The 20,188-nt window shown below is 40.0% G+C and overlaps 2 protein-coding genes and 1 non-coding gene across 14 annotated transcripts; 2 read left to right on the top strand and 1 right to left on the bottom strand.

Moving 5' to 3' along the window:
• The first annotated feature begins 39 nt into the window (after nucleotides 1-39).
• Nucleotides 40-19,806, top strand: LOC104779621 (putative hexosyltransferase MUCI70). 12 transcript variants are annotated; one of them, XR_015596432.1, is made up of 9 exons: nucleotides 40-282; nucleotides 447-686; nucleotides 785-817; nucleotides 894-998; nucleotides 1,092-1,432; nucleotides 10,626-10,842; nucleotides 10,929-11,185; nucleotides 11,286-11,464; nucleotides 11,575-12,016. XR_015596432.1 is itself a non-coding variant. In XM_010503997.3 (9 exons), the coding sequence occupies exons 2-9, from the start codon at nucleotides 467-469 to the stop codon at nucleotides 11,659-11,661; spliced, it is 1,434 nt and encodes a 477-aa protein (XP_010502299.2). In that variant the 5' UTR covers nucleotides 40-282; nucleotides 447-466; the 3' UTR covers nucleotides 11,662-12,016. The 12 variants fall into 11 exon arrangements, 9 of the variants coding, with proteins under 9 accessions (XP_010502299.2, XP_010502301.2, XP_087365890.1 ...); XM_010503997.3 differs by having other exon boundaries at nucleotides 10,626-10,837; XR_015596433.1 differs by having other exon boundaries at nucleotides 143-282; nucleotides 900-998.
• On the top strand, nucleotides 13,362-16,112 carry LOC104779623 (uncharacterized). The gene is made up of 3 exons (XM_019244463.2): nucleotides 13,362-14,589; nucleotides 14,667-15,393; nucleotides 15,470-16,112. The coding sequence occupies exons 1-2, from the start codon at nucleotides 14,445-14,447 to the stop codon at nucleotides 15,206-15,208; spliced, it is 687 nt and encodes a 228-aa protein (XP_019100008.1). The 5' UTR covers nucleotides 13,362-14,444; the 3' UTR covers nucleotides 15,209-15,393; nucleotides 15,470-16,112.
• Nucleotides 17,709-17,815, bottom strand: LOC147945246 (small nucleolar RNA R71). The gene has a single exon (XR_015597868.1). It is a non-coding gene; the product is annotated as a small nucleolar RNA R71 (small nucleolar RNA).
• Nucleotides 19,807-20,188: the final 382 nt, after the last annotated feature.

Here is a 20,188-nt window from a genome sequence, read left to right as displayed (position 1 = left end):
CCTTCCATTATATACACCCGTTCCAAGGGTGAGCAATTCATAGCTGAGCGATGTGGGATGTAAAAACACCAAAACCTTTTCTTTAGCCTTCGCCTTCGGACGAATTAATAAAACAATTTAGACATTATTATTAATTAAGTAAGTAATTAACACTGTAATAAAGAAAAAAACAAAGAAGAACAATACATAAATAAATACAGTTTTTTTCTCTAAATCGCCACCACCCACCACCGCACACAGACAGGTTTGGTTTTCATGGTGTGAGCTAGATAGAGATCTCAGGTAAGGAGTTCTTTTATTGTTTCATTTCTCGAATCTGGTTGTGTTTTTTTTTTTGTTTCTCTCAGTTCTTTCATTCTGTGAAAAATTTCATGAAAAATTCTCTTGTAATTCCAAATCTGCATCTTGAACATGTAAAAATCTTGATTTGGTGTGAACTTTGGCAGTGTGTTTTGGGGATTAGATAATGTTACCGGAGAGAAGAAGTACGGTGGTTTCTTCTACTTCATCATCATCTTCTTCGTATCTGAATCCATCTGGTCACAATGATAATTCTTTTTTACTACTTCGAAGAGGCAAGAAGTTTGGTAGGATTGTGAAATTGAAGCTCTCACATTTCTTCTTCTTCTTTCTGTCACTCTTTTTCTTCTCTTGCATCTTCTCTGGCCATAAGCTACTCTTTCATGGTAAGCTTCTAATTACGAAAAAAGTCTCTTTCTTTAATTTGGTTTTCTCTAATTTCGGAGATTATTAGTTAATCAAACACTCTTGGATTTTGGTGTAGGTTCTGAGTTCTTACCTCATTTTGAGCAAAACCGTAAGCTTACTTATGTCTTAGTTCTCTGGTATTTGTGTTAAAAAAAGCTATTGTCATTGACTGGATTTTAATACAGATGCAGCTTACATGAAAAGTCAATTGCTGGTTTCATCGGAGATTAATGTAGGATTAAACAAATCCAACATCGACAAACCACCCGGAAGCAAGAAGAGAAACAAGCGTATGGATTGTTTTCATCTCTAGTCATTTCAATCAGTTACCTAGTGTTGTTTTTATTAATCATCTAAGGTAACGTTTTTGTATATAACTGCAGATTTGCCATGTGAAGTTACACTTGCTGAATCAGTTGATCGCATACTTGAGCCTCAGGATTATTTGAATTTCACGCGGTTTTCGTTAGGCTTTGTAGAGGCTGAGACGTATAGTGAGCCTAGGTTTGGAGGGCATCAAACACTCATGGAAAGAGAGAGATCTTACTCTGCAGTAAATCAGACAATTCACTGTGGTTTTGTCAAAGGGAGTAATGCATTTCATCAAGGTACTGATTTTGATTTGAGCGAAAAGGATAGGGCGTACATGAAGAACTGTGTAGTCTCTGTGTCTTCTTGCATTTTTGGTAGCTCTGATTTTCTAAGGAGACCTGCAAGCAAAAAGGTTAGAACTTTATCCCTTAGTAGATAGATACTAGATATTAGCTTATGCATTAGTATTTACTATTTAGTATCTGTTGCGGTTATCATTTAGTGAAGACTATATGTGGAGCTTGAAGATGCAGCATTTGAACAAGTGTTTGAACTATTCCAGAAGGACATGACACTAATACGAAAACAGAGTATCGAGTGATCTATGACGGTTGTTATCAAGACTCATACAGATTTAGAAGGCACGAGAAGCTTCTAGAAGATTGAAGAGTTTCATGTTTACAATTGGAATGTAAACATGAAGAAAGTGGGAAATTTCCTAAACCATAAAGAAAAAGGAAATTGTCCAATTCCTATTATGATTAGATTAAGTAGTTTGCTAATTAAATAGCTAATACCTAGATCTATAAATAGGGGTGCTAAAGCAAGCTTGAGTTTTAGCACAAACAAGAGAAAGTTAACCTAGCTATTAAGTTTTAGTCTTTAAGAAAAAGAGCTAAAAACTTAGAGAGAGCAAGAGGTTTCTTTAAGAGAGTTTTGAGAGGTTAGAAAATTGTTTAGAACAAACTTGTAAACAAATTTTCTATCAATCAAAAGAGAGTATAAAGAAATCAATATTTTCATTGTTCATATCAGAGCAACACTTGTTCGGATTACTACATGTGAGATTCTGCGGACAAGATGGAGAGCTACGGAGATCTGATCAACAATAACAAAGTTGTCTTGGATGATGGAAACTATGAGTTTTGGAAATCAAGAATCAAATCTATCATAGGAGGTATTGATCGACTTGCTTGGAAGACTGTTCTGGAAAAGTGGGAGGAACCGACGATCAAGGACGAGTGAGGCAAGCGAATTCCCAAACCCGAAGCCGACTGGACTGATGAAGAACAGAAGAAATCCAAGTACAACTCAAGAGCATTGAATGCTATTCATTGCAGTGTAGGAAGGAAGCAGTTCGATCTAATTCAGGGGTGTGAAACTGCTAAGGAAGCTTGGGATATTCTGCAAATCCAGTATGAAGGAACCACAAAAGTGCAAAGCTCAAGAAAAGACATGCTGGCTTCACGTTTCGAAAATCTAAGGATGGAAGAACACAAATCAATATCAGACTTTAGTTCAAAGTTAAGTGCACTAGCTCAGGAAGCATTAACTCTTGGAAAGACTTATAAGGATCAGAAGCTGGTCAAGAAGTTTTTAAGGTGTCTACCTTCAAGGTTCATGGGATACAAGACTGCACTAACTGTTTCACATGATCTAGACAGTCTTAGTTATGGTGAAGTGGTTGGGATGTTGCAAGCTCACAAGATGGAGCTTAATGGAATTAAGAAACCAAAAGGTATAGCCTTAAAGGTTAGTAGAGACACATCTGATCAAGGAGAAGAAGATGCTGTGAGTTTATTAGTAAGAAGATTTGATCGTGCTTTAAGAAGAATAGAACAAGGTAATTCACAAAAGAAGACTGGAGTTTTCAAAAAGATCAGTGAAGATAAGAAGGCTGATATGCAGTGTCATGAATGCAAAGGGTTTGGACATTTCATTCGTGAGTGTCCAACGATTAAGCTTCGAGATGCAAAGTGCACTATTTGCAGAGGTACATGACATACACATGAGGGATGTGTGAGTAACCTTAAACACAAGAAAGAGAAGTCTATGATAAGTATTGAAGATGATTCAGATGATGGTAGCAGTAGTGAAGAAGAACTCATAAATCTAGTAGCGATGGTGGGAATTACAAAATTTGAGAATGGAGAAGAGGTAACTGATTCTGAATCAGAAGATGAGGAAGTTCTTGATATTGTTCAGAGTTACAAGGAAGTCCGAGAAACACTCATTACCTTAGGGAAAGAAAATCAAGACTTAATCAAAGAAAAACTTCATCTTGAAGCTGTGATCAAATCACTGCAGAATGATTTGGTGGACGAAAAGAAGATTGCTAAGAAAGCTGTGAATTTAATGAAAGAAAAATTGGTGTTATCTGCAAAAGCAGACAAGCTAGAGGAATAGTTAATTAAAGAGAAGAAGAAATCCACAGAACTTCAATCTGAACTTGATCAGCAGTACAGAAAAATTCACATGTTTGCAGGAACAAAGCAACTTGATAAGATTTTAAGCTATGGAAGAACTAAGAAAACTCATAGAGGGTTGGGTTTTATTGAGAACCAAGGAGACAAGAAAACAAAAACTAAATTTGTTACTGCTGGAATGCACCACTCTGATTTGAAAGCATCAACATCCGCATCTGAGAAGTTTTCAAGCTGGTATTTTTGTGGAAAATTTGGACAATATAAACGCTATTGCTCTAAATTCTGGGAAAGAGTCTATGGTTTAAAGCGACAAGGGAGATTTTTCTGGAATGGGTTTAGGAGACAAGTTTGGATGAAGAAGAATGACCTGTATCAAACAGAAGCAATATCATCAGGGTTTAGGTGCAACATGGCTATGATTACTGAGGAACAAGAAGATTATGAGCCTTGGTTCTTTGATAGTGGGTGTTCAAGGTATATGACAGGAACTAAGAGTAATTTGCAGAATATTAAGAAACTGAAAGGAGGCACAATAACCTTTGGAGATGGAAGTAATGGTTACATTCAAGGTAAAGGCACAACACGTGATACAAAACTTCCACCATTAGTAAATGTCTACCTGGTACAAGGACTGCGAGCGAATTTGATAAGTATTAGTCAGTTGTGTGATGAAGGCTTGACTGTTATGTTTACAAAGATAGACTGCAAAGCGGTTGATGAATCAGGTTGTATCAAGCTCTATGGTGTAAGGTCAGGGAACAATTGTTACATGTGGCAGAGAAATTCGTTCAAATGTTTTAGTGCACAAGGAAGTCTAGATCTCTGGCACCAACGACTACGTCATATGAATGTAAGGAACTTAACTACTCTTGTTAATAAAGAGATCATTCGAGGAGTACCTAAGCTTAAAGGAGAAGAAAATATGGTTTGTGGACCTTGTAATCAAGGAAAACAAGTCAAGATTCAGCACAAGAAGGTGCCTGAAGTTCAGTCAAAGTCAGTTTTAGATCTGGTTCACATGGACTTAATGGGTCCAATGCAAGTTGAAAGCTTAGCTGGGAAAAAATATGTGTTTGTGTTGGTAGATGATTTTTCTAGATACACTTGGGTTCGTTTCATTCGAGAGAAGTCAGATACAATGGATAGCTTCAAGATCTTGGCTTTGCAATTGCTTAATGAGAAAGGTGGAATCAAGAAAATACGAAGTTAGCATGGTGGAGAATTTCAAAACGAATCAATGAGAATTTTGTGAACAGCTTGGGATTTCACATCAATTCTCAACTCCCAGAACTCCTCAACAGAATGGTGTAGTGGAGAGGAAAAACAGGACTCTTCAAGAAATGGCTAGAGCAATGATTCATGGGAATAATGTGCCTAAGAAATTTTGGGCTGAGGCGCTCAATACAGCTTGCTACATAGTAAACAAAGTGTATGTTCGAAGAGATACATCAAAAACTCCATATGAGTTATGGAAAGGCAAAACTCCTAATTTGAGCTACTTTCATGTTTTTGCATGCAAATATTATATCTTGAATGACAAGGATTATCTTGGGAAATTTGATTCCAGAAGTGATGAAGGGATGTTTCTTGGCTATGCTGAGAGTAGTACAACATTTAGGGTATTAAACAAACGCACAGAGACTACTATGGAATCAATGAATGTGGTGTTTGATGATCGGTCTGTTGCTTTAAGAGATAATGATGATTCAGACAGTGATGCAGAACAAGTAAATATTATTGAAGGACAAGAAGAAGATTCTGGACTAGACACCTCTGATCATGTTCCAAAATCTGAAGAAACAAAACAAGTACACAAGAATCATTCTGCATCAGATGTTATTGGTAACATAAATGAAGGAATGAGGACTAGATGAGTGCTTATTGATTTTAAAAAGATGACTAGTCATTATGCAGCACTAGAAACTGTCTACTTTGAGTGTTTTGTGTCAATGATTGAACCCAAGAATCACATAGAAGCTGTTCAAGATGATTTCTGGATAATTGCCATGGAGGAAGAACTAGAACAGTTTGAGCGTAATGATGTTTGGGAGCTGGTTCGTAGGCCAATAGATGTGAATATCATTGGGACCAAATGGATTTTCAAAAACAAGATTGATGAGAGTGGAGTTGTGATTCGAAATAAAGCAAGGTTGATTGCACAAGGTTATACTCAGATCGAAGGAGTGGACTTTGAAGAGACATTGGCTCCGGTAGCAAGACTTGAATCGATTAGATTGTTTTTGGGAATGGCTTGTATCATGAATTTCAAAGTATACCAGATGGATGTCAAAAGTGCGTTTTAAATGGGATCTTACAAGAAGAAGTATATGTTGAGCAACCCTAGGGTTTTGAAGATTCAGTTAAGCCTAACTATGTGTACAAGTTAAAGAAGGCTCTTTATGGATTGAAGCAAGCTCCAAGAGCTTGGTATGAAAGACTAACTAGTTTTCTTTTGGAGAAGGGCTATGCTAGAGGAAGTGTTGACAAGACCTTGTTTGTCTTGGAACAAGATGTTGATATCTTGATGGTTCAAATTTATGTTGATGATATTATTTTTGGTAGTACATCTAAGAAGCTGGTGGATGGTTTTGTGAGTCATATGACACAAGAATTCGAAATGAGTATGGTTGGTGAACTCAAATATTTTCTTGGTTTGCAGATTACTCAGTCTGATCAAGGAATTTTCATTTCACAAAGTACTTATGCAAGACAGCTTCTGAAGAAGTTTCAGATGGATAAGTGTAAAGAAGCCAATATACCTATGAGCACTCTCTGAAATTGTCAAAAGACATTGATGGAAAGGAAGTGGATCTCAAGCAGTACATGGGAATGATTGGGAGTTTGTTGTATCTCACTGCTAGTAGACCTGATTTAAGTTTCAGTGTTGGAATGTGTGCAAGATATCAATCGAATCCAAAACAATCACACCTAGAAGCAGTCAAACAGATCATTAAGTATGTAAAAGGGACTGTTGATTTTGGAATTTGGTATTCTAAAGGCTCAAATCAAGGTTTAGTTGGATATTGTGATGCTGATTATGCAGGGAGTGTGACAGATCGAAAAAGTACTAGTGGAGGATGTTTATTTCTGGGGAATAATCTCATTGCATGGTTAAGCAAGAAACAAAATTCAGTTTCTATGTCTACAGCTGAATCAGAATATATAGCAATGGGAAGTTGTTGTACTCAATTGTTATGAATGAAACAAATGTCTGCATATTATGGTATGGATTCAGGAGTTTTACAGGTGTATTGTGATAACAAAAGTGCAATTGATATTTCTAAGAATCCAGTTCAACACTCAAGAACCAAACACATTGATGTAAGACATCACTTTATCAGAGAACTGATTGAGAAAAAGCAAGTTCAGATTGATCATATTGATACTGAAGATCAGCTAGCAAATATATTCACAAAGGCTTTGGATTCTAATCGATTCGCAACATTGAGGAATTCAATTGGGGTGTGTGAAATGTGATTCTGAGTTGATGCTGGTCAAGAACGAGTGTAAGGAAGATTCTGGGTTTGAGATGGTTTAATTAAGTGTGTTATTTAAACCGGGTTATTTGCGGTTTTGGTTGGATTTTAATTTTTAGGTTAAAGGTATGTTAGGTGTTGTCTTCGGTTGTATCGACGGATTGAAAAAAAAAAAAAAACAGCTATGGTGAGAGCGACTCGACAAGGTTTGGTAAGAGGAGGAAGGAGATCGAAGGTGAATCAAGATGGTGATTCTCAACGACCTCATCTGATCGACGAATCAAGCAGTGATGATGATCGATCAGCTTTTGATAAATCGGGTGGTGATGTTCAAACCAATTCAGTAGGAGTTGAAGATTCCGCAGAAGACAAATCAGAATCAGCTTGTAATGATGAAATCGCATCTAACAATGTGGAAGAAGAGGTTTGAGATAAGGGCAAAGGAGTTGATTCGGATTCTAAGGATTTCAGGGTTGAGGAAGTCTCGGTGCAAGAGCAGACTGAGCGTCACACGGTTAAAAAGAGGAAGATGAAGCGAGGGTCTTCTTCCATTGCCAAGCGGTCTAAATCTGCAACTATTAGTGCTAAGAGTGTTCGTGCACAGGGGAAGTTTAGGTCTGATGTTTTTGTGTCGAAAGCAGCTCAAGCAAGGTATGCAGATATTTTTTCTCGGAAGGTTACAAAAGAAAGACAACTAGATTTTTCTCAACCATATGACTTTGGGATTCTTGATAAGATTATGGATCTAGGGTTGCATTTTTCGGTTCAAGATTTGCCTGTGTATGTTAAAGAGGTGGTTTGTGAGTTTTATGCTAATCTGCCAAAAGAAAAAACTAGGAATGGAATTCAAGTGTTTGTTAGAGGTCACTGGTATGAGTTTTCTCCTAGCGCTATCAATGAGGCATTTAATCTTGAATCATTGTCTCAAGAAGAGAAGCAACCAGATGCATCTGTAGATAGGCTGGGTAAAAATGAACTTGCAGAAGTTCTGAGTGGTCGCGACAAGTTGCCTTGGAATCAATTGAAGGTTAGGGATCTACATGGACAAGTTGCAGCTCTTTTCATGTTGGCGAGTTATAATTGGGTTCCTTTGGTTCATAATGATCATATTTCAATCGATCGTGCTCGAGTTGTGTATAAGCTTGTTCAAGGAATTCGGTTTGATTTAGGACAACTAATTTATGATCAGATTATGGATATGAGTTGGACTGATACTACTCGGTGCGTAATGTTTCCTAGAACCATTTTCGAAACAGTTAAGGTTCAAAAAGGTCTGCTTGAATGGTCAGATGCAGAAGAAGAAGTAGCTGCTGAGTTTTATACTAAAGATGTTAGGACTGGGCGAGTGATACACAGAGTTTTAAACCCTATTTTCCTACTGCAAGTGCACAGCAAAGAAGTAGTACTTAGGGGTCGAATCCCACGAAGACCAAGTTTTACTCTATGGTTCTATTGGTTCAATTTCAAGCTAAGACAATTCAAAGTTGGGTTTGTTTGGTAACAGTAACGCGATTAAAACGGTATAAAAAGGCAATAAACAAAACACTAGATCAGGGGTAATTCTTGGGAATTTCAGAGGTAGCAACTAAACAACTATTCAGGGCATAGATTAAGTATCAGTATAGAACTCAAACATAAATATAAACTGATCCACTGTCGTGGTATCAATAACTCTATCTGATCGATTCTGTGCGGAGACGCGGAGCACATGCTCAGACATCCGGAGCACATGCTCGGCGGTCCATAAACCCTAAACTGTCGTTTGAGCCCAGAATCGCAGACAAGCATTAAAGAACAGGAATGATAAGTTCACAAATCACCTACACATCAACTTTCGCAGGTCTAGGATAATTTGCCCACTAATGTCTTTTCTAGCAACCTATTACACTTTTGATGAATAGATAAACCTAGAATCATAGATTGGGTGATCAAATCAACCTAAGCATTAAGTCTAACAATAGTGAAGACAATCGATTATATAAAGTCCTATTTGTGTTCTGTTGCTAACCCATGAAACCCCTTTTGAAACCCCTAATCTAGCAAAGAAAACTACTCAGACATAGAGAAATGAATCATAGCAAAATATGAGAAATTCAATGACATAAAAATAAAAAGGGTTCAGAGAATGATAAACAAGGTAGCCGCTCTTCTCCCTCACAAAACGTCGCTCAAAATCCAAAAGAAAAAAGTATATTTTCTCTCCTAAAAACCCTAGGTTAAATAGCATATAAGTAGAGAAAAAAAGGAAAGAATCCAAATCAAATCTCCCTATTAAAAATCGATCTCCTCCCCCTTTCTCTCACAAAGGATCGCCTAAAATAAGGGGAATTAGGCAGGGAATCGGCGCCTAGATGCTTGCCACGTGTCGTCATGAAACCGTAGAGTTGGGAGCATGTGCTCGGAAATCGGGAGCATGTGCTCCTGGGTCTAAAATCAGCTTTTCCGCTCCAATTCAACTCCTTTCTGCTCCGATTGCTCCTGCTGTTCCAATCCTTGCTTTTAGCTTCCTAGCCTCTTATTATAACCTGAAAAGGACTCAAACAACTACAAAACTATCAAATAAACGGGGTCAAAGTGAGTCAAAACCGTAACATATCAGCGAGCTTATGCGGTTAAACACAATTTGCTTCCTGTGAATGAAGACCCCACACCAGTTGGAATACAAATGGATGAGGGATCTTCTTCGACTTTTGAGGTAATTCAGTTGGGTAGCATTCGTATGCCACAGGTTGGTCAAGAAAATGAGGAGAGTTCATATGCATCTTTGGTCGACACAACACAAGCTCTACAGAGACTTACTGAAGTAGTTCAGAGGCTCATACAGAATCATCCGCTTTCCAAGATGATTAGAGTTGTTTTTAACTGTTGTTTTCTCAAGCAAGGGGAGAAGGAGAAGAAGCTGGTCTGAGATTCTGGGGTAGTCTAGCTGGTTTGAGATTCTGGGGGAGCTTTGTGTTTTCATTAAAACTTTGGAAGATTTTCGGTGATCATTTTAGTTCATTGTGTTTGGATGTTTGACTATGGCTTGATGATCGTTTTTGGTTTATGTTATGAACGGTTGACTATGGTTTAAAGATGTTTGTTTTATATCTAAGCCAAAAACCCTTATGCTTGTGAAGCACAAAGTTAAAAAGGGGGATATTGAAGATGCAGCATTTGAACAAGTGTTTGAACTACTCCAGAAGGACATGACACTAATACGAAAACAGAGTATCGAGTGATCTATGACGGTTATTATCAAGACTCATACAGATTTAGAAGGCACGAGAAGCTTCTAGAAGATTGAAGAGTTTCATGTTTACAATTGGAATGTAAACATGAAGAAAGTGGGAAATTCCCTAAACCATAAAGAAAAAGGAAATTGTCCAATTCCTATTAGGATTAGATTAGGTAGTTTGCTAATTAAATAGCTAATACCTAGATCTATAAATAGGGGTGCTAAAGCAAGTTTGAGTTTTAGCACAAACAAGAGAAAGTTAATCTAGCTATTAAGTTTTAGTCTTTAAGAAAAAGAGCTAAAAACTTAGAGAGAGCAAGAGGTTTCTTTAAGAGAGTTTTGAGAGGTTAGAAAATGGTTTAGAACAAACTTGTAAACAGATTTTCTATCAATCAAAAGAGAGTTTAAAGAAATCAATATTTTCATTGTTCAGATCATAAGTTCTCACACTTTTAGAGCTCTCATTTTGCTTGTTTGTTTCTTTAGATCAGTGAATTCTCGAAGCGAAATGTGTGTTTTGTGATGTTTGTGGATGAGCAAACACTATCGAAACTTGCTAGTGAAGGGCATGTTCCAGACAAGCAAGGGTTTGTTGGTTTGTGGAAAACTGTAGTTGTGAGCAATTTGCCTTATTCTGACATGCGAAAGACTGGAAAAGTTCCGAAATTTCTGTCTCATCGTCTTTTTCCTTCTTCTAGGTGAGGTTAGTTGGCTAGTACTCACTCAGGCTCTGAAGTTTTGAATTACTGACACAATATTTTTTTACTTATCCCTCATTTCTTGTTTCAGGTATTCCATTTGGTTAGACAGTAAGATGAGACTCACTACAGATCCCATGCTTATAATTGACTTCTTCTTATGGAGAACAAAATCAGAATTCGCAATCTCAAACCATTATGACCGGCATTGTGTTTGGGATGAGGTGTTACAGAACAAAAGGCTGAACAAGTACAACCATTCGGCCATTGATGAACAGTTTATGTTCTACCAGTCAGATGGACTCAAGAAATTTGGCCCTTCAGATCCTAATTCTCCTCTTCCAAGTTGTAAGTAATCAATCAATCATTAGCTTCTCTCTCACCATACACATTTACTCGTTTTGTTTGTTAATGTTTCTTGAGTGTGATGTCTTGTTGTTGTTGTTAGATGTACCTGAAGGTTCTTTTATTGTAAGAGCCCAGACGCCAATGTCAAACCTCTTCACCTGCCTTTGGTTCAATGAAGTTGATCGGTTTACCTCACGAGATCAGTTGAGTTTTGCATACACATACCTAAAACTTCAGAGACTGAATCCAGATAGACCCTTACGCCTAAACATGTTCAAGGTAAAATAGAGATTGGTTTACCTCACGGTTTCAAATTATGAGTACATAATAATAAAGGGGTCTTAGATCATAAATAAATGTTGTATTGGTCAATCTTGTTTTCATTTCAGGACTGTGAACGTCGAGCATTAACTAAGCTTTTCCACCATCGAGTAGATTCATCGCCTCCTTCACCTCCTGCTAGATTCATTGAGTGAAGATAGTTTTCTACAATTTGAAGGAGATGAAAGATGAAAGATGAAAGAGTAACCTAATTGACATTGTGTATGAGCCAAGATAGAAACTTAGTAAGTTTACGACACAATTCACTGCCGATATACCAAAAGAGGCATAACTGTACTAGTTGCTGCTTATAAAAGGTTAAGGAGACGCAACAACTAGAGATTAGGATCTCTTTGTTCCTCAAGTTTTGCTTTTTTATATGTATATTCACATCAGTGTCAAATTCGTTTATGGATTTGAATAGTTTAAGAAGTTCACTTAAATCAAACTCGAAGAAACAAATGTACCAATTCTGAAAACTTCTAATTGAGAACTTATCATTTTTTATTACTATTATTTTTTAATCTCGTTGACCATCCAACGCACTATTAGATGAATTTATCTGTAAATAAATCAGACATTGTATTTCGCAAATCTGTGCAAAAGAGATGCAGATTATGCAAGTAAAAGACTCTAAATAAGATAGTAACATGTTACCTATCGACAACAATGGAAATGTAGCTCTCAGATGGTTGAGCGCTCACTTAGCATGCGAGAAGTTGATTCCATCACACTGGTGTGTGGCTAATGGAGTGGACGGGAAGCATAAAGTAAATTGGCCTAATTCACTTTAGCCTCGTGGTTAAACCAGCGACCATACGTTCTTCATGTAGCCCTTGCCAAAGACTAGCCTCTTCGTCAGCTTGATGTCAAGAACGATGGTCTACATGCATCAACTACCTGGTTTCATCGACAAGTCTAAACCCGACCATGTGTGCTTGCTTCGACGGTAACTCTATGGCTTTAAGCAGGCCCCTGGGCTTGGTATACTTGGTTTACTTCGGTCGCTCGACAGGTCGGTTTTCGACAAAGCCTCTACGATAACTCTTTTTCCTTTATGGTTCTGGTGCTACTAGGGCCTATCTTTTATTGTATGTCGACGACATTATCCTCACGGCCTCATCGCCGGCCTTATTTGACAAGATTGCCTCTCATCTTGCTGCTGCATTTGATCTCACTGATCTCGGGACTTCATCACTTCCTCGGTATTGCAGTCAAGTACAACAAAGTCGATCTTCTTCTCAGCCAACAGAACTATGCTGTTGACATCCTCAACCGTGCCTCCATGACAAACTGCAATCCATACAATACTCCAGTTGATACAGCCAACAAGCTTGTGGCTACGAATAGTCCTCCGATCTCTAACCCATCTCTCTATCGCAACCTTGTAGGTTGTAGACACAGGGTTTCACACAATGAATTTGTTTAAAGGGGGAAACAAATTCACTTTAGAATTCTCTCAAAGAATCAGATCAAAACTAGAAATCAAAAGGGGATTTTAGTCTCTTAAAGAACAAGCTAGAGTTTTGCTCAAGAACAATGAAGAGGTTGAATTATTGTATTAATTGCTGGATTCATTACAATGAAGGGATTTCTCCTTTATTTATAGGCTTTCCTAGATTACAGAATATAACTACTTTCCTAATTGACTTGCCCAAGATTAGGAAAGTTTCTTCTTTTTTGCTAGGTCAGCCGCCGGGCGACCTGAGTGGTCGGCTCCTTGCATTCGAACTGGGCTTTTGACTCTATTGGGCCTTCATTCGAAGGCTTTCATCCAACAGTGAATCAAATTCTCGGTTTAAATAACTGGTTTAACTTATTGGTTTAGATCGGTATGATAGGGGTGCCAATTCCCGACCAACAATTGGTCCCCCCCCCCAATTCGGTATATTCGAAAATCAATTCGAATGTTCGAACTATAGGAAGAGAATATTTGATCTAAACTATAAGGAAAACAAATTCAATTTACCCGGATTTTGCGCACCGTTTCACCATCCATTGCTAACTTGACACATGTCGCACGCGTCGCTTCAATCAGTTCGGAAGCTGAAAAGTCGCGTAGGTTGAGTAGGTCATTATGACTCCGCGTAGGGTTGCCGCCCACTCGCTTCTATAAATATCCAACTCCCCTCTTCATTTTCACTTTTTGCCAAACCGTTGAAGGTATTTGCTCTGTTTTCTCTCTTCTTTTTGCATCTATTATATATTTATTTTTCTGAATTTCCTTCCACACTCTTCGGCGACCTGCTATGGCCAACATCCCGGCTCCCGTTTCCTCGTATGGTACGGAGGGCGACCAACTAATCCACCGAAATTCCAAACAAAAGCTTCCTTAGTCTGTTCGATCGGACCGCGGTAAGAGGGAAACGCCGAACATTCTTCAGATCCCAGATCGGACGAAGCCCCTTCCCTGGAGATTCTGCCCCTGACCGGTGAGGCGGGTCACATGAATCGTGGTAATGCTGAAACGGCTTCCGGCCTGCCTTTGGACGATCTGAACGAAGAAGAATCTAGATTTGTATCAGGCAGGGTCATGATAGAAGAAATCCCTCCAAGTCTTGACCATCGAGATCGGATTGGAGGCGAAAAGTAGTGTCAAGTCCGTTCGTACGATGCTGAATTCATGTGGCCTCAATAATTGCGGTGTCTTATCATCCCTGGAGAGCATCAACGTCCATGGAACCCACCCAAAGGGTTTATCTGCTTATACGAGGGTTTCTTCACTCAGTGTCGATTATGGTTTCCCCTCCCGAGTTTGCTTACTCGATGCACCCTTCGACGCCAAATCTCGATCTGTCAACTCACTCCTGGAAGTGTTTGTAATTTCGTCGCAGCCCTCACTATTTCTGCCAAAGCCGGGATTTACATCGGTGTTGAATGCTTCGAGCAATTAACAAATTTCAAAAACTCATAAGGGAATCCTTCATGGGTAGTTAACATGAGGCCGGCACACAATTTCCTTCCGGGTGAAAAAGTCAGTAACTTCAAGAAGTGGGCTGCTCGCTATTTCTTTGTCCGAGTAGATGACCGTTCCTTTGAGAATCCGAGATGCGGCAGGCGAAGAGTGCGGAATAACTCACCTGGTATCGTCCCGTTTCTTGTTTCACTAGATCATACACGCATTTTCTGACCTGATGTTATTTTTTTCTTGATTTTGCAGGCCGCCCCCCTTTAGCTCATAAATTAGCTCCTGAATTCAAGCTAGTCAGGGACACAATCTTCGCAGGGGTTGATTGCAGGTGGGATTGCATTACCAGACGACGCGTTGAAGAAGCTATGGGGAAAGCCAAAACTAGCTTTTCGAGTTTTGCTAGCGAGCTAGGCCAATCATCCAGGCCCCTAGTGACCATAAGTGCTGACGCTAGTGGACTTCAATCTATCAATCCGAATAGCGAGCATGTCATCGACCTCGACTCAGAGCAAGTGGAGAACGAGTTTGTTGATATCAAAAACTTCGACGATAGTCAGGTCGACCCTGACCCAAACCATGGAAATCCATCTCCCGATGATCCGCTTCAACCCCCACAGGTCGAATCCGTTGTCCCTGAGCAGCGCGCTCCCGAGCTGAGTAGAGGTGCCAGAAAGAAGAAATCCAGGAGGGACAACAAGGATAAAGGAAAAGGCAAAAGCTCCGATCAAAAACAAATCGGAAACGTTATGCAGACGACGCCGAGCTTGAAACCTACGATCATTTTTGAGTAAAGTGAGCGAATAACCGATCTTACCAATTCGCCTTTGATTACTTCGGGGATGGTCCTCTCGTTTGCAACCAGGCAGCTGCTGAAGAACTCTGCAGGAATCTGAAGATATCCTCGGTCATCCTGCCACCGGTAGACGAGCTGGAATTTCCTGAAGAATTCCTCAAGGTCGCCCAATCTGCACTTCAGGTTCAACTCACACCCTGCAAACGACTTTGTTTTATTTTCCTTCCTTCCCTCTAGCTAACCCCGTTTGAATTCGCAGACCGCCGCTTACGCCAGTTCTTTGGCCCTGGCATACGACAGGCGAGTGATAACTCTCTAATTTGCATGTTTTTAACATCCTTTTTTATCTATATTTTGCATTGTTCATACCCTTAACTTAGCATTTTTAGGTTATTAACTGTAGGAATTCACTTTTAGGCCATTTAGGGTATTGAATTTTTGCATTTGCATGTTTTGGATGAAATCATGTGCTTAAGAGCCTAAAATGGAGAAAAAGGACAAACTCGAGCATGTACCCAAAGGAGCCATCGAGCTAAAAGAACAAGTCCGAACCCCAACACGATCGAGGAAGATCCAAGAGCCCAAAGAACAACCCGAAGATCTACCCGAGGAGTAACCCGACTTCATCCTCGTGTACCCCATCGAGTAGACCATCGGGCAGGTCTGGGAAGCTAGGTCAAAGGGGTTTCCATATATAAACCCCTCCTCTCCTTCCTCGCAAACGAGCACGCCGCAGACCCTCAAACCAGAGAGCGAGAGCTTCTGGGAGAGAAATGAGCGACTCAAACACTTTTTCCTTTTGTTTTAGATTTTATTTCATAACTTTTTATCATTTCTTTAGATTTGTGTCTTGTACTCTTATCCCTCTACTTTATCGTTTAATATAATGCAATTCTCGTTTATATTTGTTGTTATGTTTCTTGCCATGATTTCCGAGTAGTGTAGTAAAGTTCCTAGGGATGGGATAGATGATTTTGTGTTCTTGATCGGTTAGGATGACTTAGTTTGATTGCATGTGTTTGATAGATTTCCTTCTAGGTTGGTGTTCTTAATGCTGTCATCAGACCGAGAGGTTGAGATTAGATCTAAGGTGTTTTACCACCGAGAGGTGTAGATGAGATGCTTGAATCAAGCAATGCTAGAGGTTTACTCACTTAGCCTAAGAGATTAGATGAGTAAGGGGTTTACTGACAATAATGAATCAGATCTTAATGCCTGCTTGGTCATGTTTCTCCAACGAGAGTTGGGTAGGGGAGTGATCAAGGTTGATTGTTTCTACTGCGAGAGTGTTTTAACAAGATTTTAGAGATTTATTTTCTAGGAAATATTTGCTTGAGGCATGTAAGGCATCTGTACTGGTCAAGAATAGTTAGGATTCGATTACCCTATCCTTAGAAGCTTTCGTATTTTAATTGCTTGCATTTTCTTTCATCACTCGATCTCTTACCCGATCAGGTACACGATAACCTGCATCGAGTAATCCCTCGAGTTGTTCATACTTCATTTGCCTACTCGATCCCCCCACTTGATCCTGCACTCGAATGCTTGCATCGAGTGCTTAGGTCGCGTGGTTCCTTGTTTACTTTCTTTTCTTTTATCACTCTAGGATTGTTAGACTAAACCCTGATTTGCTTGGCTTGACTTGCACTGTTCTGATCATATCCTTCCTGCTAGCAATAGACAACCATTTGGATTGATAACCCTTTGTACTACAACTGCATTGGGAATTGATACCCTGGGTGAAAACCTGTCTATCAATTTGGCGTCGTTGCCATTTGGTTGATTTCATTTTGCTACGTTTAGGATTTCAGCACTTGCTATATCAAGTTCTTTTGTTTATATTGGTTCGGAATCTGACTTGATTGCCTTCGCTCTTGTTCGTTTTGACTCTCAGGTACAACCGAGCACCCACCCGACCCGTCACTCGATCACCTGGATCGATTTGACCCTCGTGTACACACTCGGTCACCTGCCTATGCATGCAAACACGATCCAGAGGTAGCCAGAACCTGAGTCCTTTCATCGACAACATCGATAGACCAAGGCTACTCAGACAAGAACAAGCTCAACCGCAACCAGCAATCATTGAGGAGACAATGAATAATCAGAACAGTCCACCAGCTCCTCAAGCAAGGACCAACATAGGAGCAGGAGATGCTCCATCTACTCACACACAAAGGAATGGTATTGTGCCACCTGCTGTCCAGAACAACAATTTTGAGATCAAGAGTAGTCTCATCCAGATGATACAGAGTAATAAGTTTCATGGATTACCGATGGAGGACCCATTGGATCATCTGGATGAATTTGATAGGCTCTGTAGCCTCACCAAGATCAATGGAGTTAGTGAGGATGGATTCAAACTAAGGCTTTTCCCATTCTCTTTGGGAGACAAAGCACACATCTGGGAGAAATCACTCCCCAAGGAGTCCATACCCACTTGGGAAGCGTGCAAAAAGGCATTCCTGGCCAAATTCTTCTCCAACTCCAGAACCACAAGGCTGCGAAACGACATTTCCAGCTTTGTTTTGAAGAACAATGAAACGTTCAGTGAAGCATGGTAACGTTTCAAGGGATACACTACTCGATGTCCTCATCATGGATTCAGAAATGCTTCATTACTGAGCACACTTTATAGAGGAGTGGTCCCCAAGATACGGATGTTGCTGGACACTGCAAGCAATGGTAACTTCCTCAACAAGGATGTTGATGAAGGTTGGGACCTAGTGGAGAACTTGGCTTAATCTGATGGCAATTACAATGAGGAATACAATCGCACCGTGCGATCTACAGGAGAGGAAGATGGCAAGTACAAGAGGGACATGAAAGCCCTCAATGACAAGCTCGATAAGCTCCTCAACCAGCAGCAGCATGTTATTGCAATATCAGAGGAAGAGGAGTTTCTACAACAAGATGGGGAGACTATACAAATAGAGGATGTAAACTACATCAAATATTAGGGAGGTTACAACAAAGGGTACAACAATTACAAGCCGAATCCGAATCTGTCTTACCGGAACCCAAATGTTGCCAATCCTGAGGACCAAACTTACCCATCTGCAGTTCAAGGGAACCAGGTACCCACCTAAGCAGCAATACTCTGGAAACTACAACCAACCACCTGGATTCGAACAACAATAAGGCCCGCAGAATAATTCACAAGACGCTAACCTACGTGGCCTAATTCAGCAGATGATTCAGAATCAGGCAACAGTTGTTATGGACACCGCCAAACATTTTGCGGAGATGAGCAACAAGATCAACTCAGGATACAATGACTTGAACGCCAAGTATGATTCGCTCAACAATAAGATAAGGTACCTAGAAGGCCACCACAACAACTAACCAGCTCCAAAGATCAACCATCTCCCAGGTAAAGCTGTTCAAAACCCTAAAGATTATGCCACTGCCCAAGCCATCTTCCTTGATGATGACTATGAGGATTACCTCATTGGGGACAGTGATGATCAAGATGGGGAGGATATGGATCACCCAATGATAAATGAGGTCAATTACTATATATCCGAGTATGAACCCAAGCCTTCACCCGAGGAGACAGATCGAGTTGATGATGGAGCAGTGGCTAGAGAATCACAAATCGAAGAGCCACCCGAAGCTGAACCAGATGACATACCCGATGATGGCGAGCGGATGATGCATCAAGTAGATGTTGAGAAGAGAGATTAGCCTTAACTACCTGTAGCAGCAGAAGGGGAGCTAGAGGAAAGGTTCAACGCTGCACTTGACATACAGCTGGAGGCGCTTGCAGAGCGAATGACTAAGCGTATAGCTCCACCTCCTAAGCTTTTGACACCACACAAACTTCAAGAGGAATCTGCCAAGGAGGCAGCTCGGCTGAAGAATGAGGTTAAGGAGGCTGTCAAGGAGATTGGGTTTGAGATTCTCAGGAGTGGAGTGTGTTTAGATCCTGAGCTGCGAATTGAGGAAAAATTGGAGGATCCTAGCTCTTTTACTTTGCCATGCTCGATAGGACTTTGGATTTTCAAGAATCGTTTGTGCGACCTTGGAGCTTCAGTTAACATTATGCCACTATCAGTTGCCAACAAGATGGGATTCACCAGTTTTAAACCAAGCAGTCTGTATTTGGTTCTAGCTGATAGAACAGTCAGACATCCTGTTGGGATCCTAGAATACTTGCCACTCAGGATCGGAAGAATAAAAGTCCCTACTGACTTCATGATCCTTGATATGGACAAGGAACCAGACGATCCACTGATTCTAGGAAGACCATTCTTGGCAACAGTAGGCGCTGTGATTGAGGTGAAGCAAGGCAGGATCAGAATTGAGCATGGTGAGCACTTCAAGATGGAGTTTGTTGTGAAGAAGGGGATTAAAAGGCTAACCATTGATGGTCAAGCTTTTTCCACTAAGACAAAGCAGAGAAAAGTGCAACATCTTAAGGAAGTCAACACCACATTTGCCTTGGAACCTGGATAAAACCTGGAGAATCAGTTGAACCAGCCTGCTATAGTGGAGAGGATTCCAGAACCTCCTCCACCTGGATCCCATGCTTAAAGAGCATGAAGAGTCAAGCTTAGTGACTTTAACCAAGCTCACTTGGGAGGAAGTCCCAAAGGTATCTTCTATTTAATTTTCTTTTCACTTTTATTTTTATTATTTTGAATCTTGTTTTCTATTTTTACTTATATATTGAAAAAGAAAAAAAAAAAAGAAAAAAGGGAAATTGAGGAACCCGAGGGTCAACCCGACACCATACTCGACGCGCCTGATCGTGTCCCTGCTCGGATGGCGAGTGGAGTCCGAATTCCACAAGCAAGCCCACTCTTGGCAAAGCCCAACCCACCAACCCTAGCTTATTTAAGGGTTTATAACCCTTCCTCCTAAGCATCACCGATAAGTTGTCTCTCAACCCTAGAGTTTTTAGTTTCCATACTTTCTATTCTCTCTCAAACTCGAGGTTTATTTGGTTTTCTTTGGGAACTAACCCTATTAACCT

The sequence above is a fragment of the Camelina sativa genome, chromosome 4 (assembly GCF_030686135.1).
Source record: "Camelina sativa cultivar CO46 ecotype springtype chromosome 4, ASM3068613v1".
Taxonomy (NCBI): Eukaryota; Viridiplantae; Streptophyta; class Magnoliopsida; order Brassicales; family Brassicaceae; genus Camelina; species Camelina sativa.
This window is presented reverse-complemented; position numbering and strand designations above follow the sequence as displayed.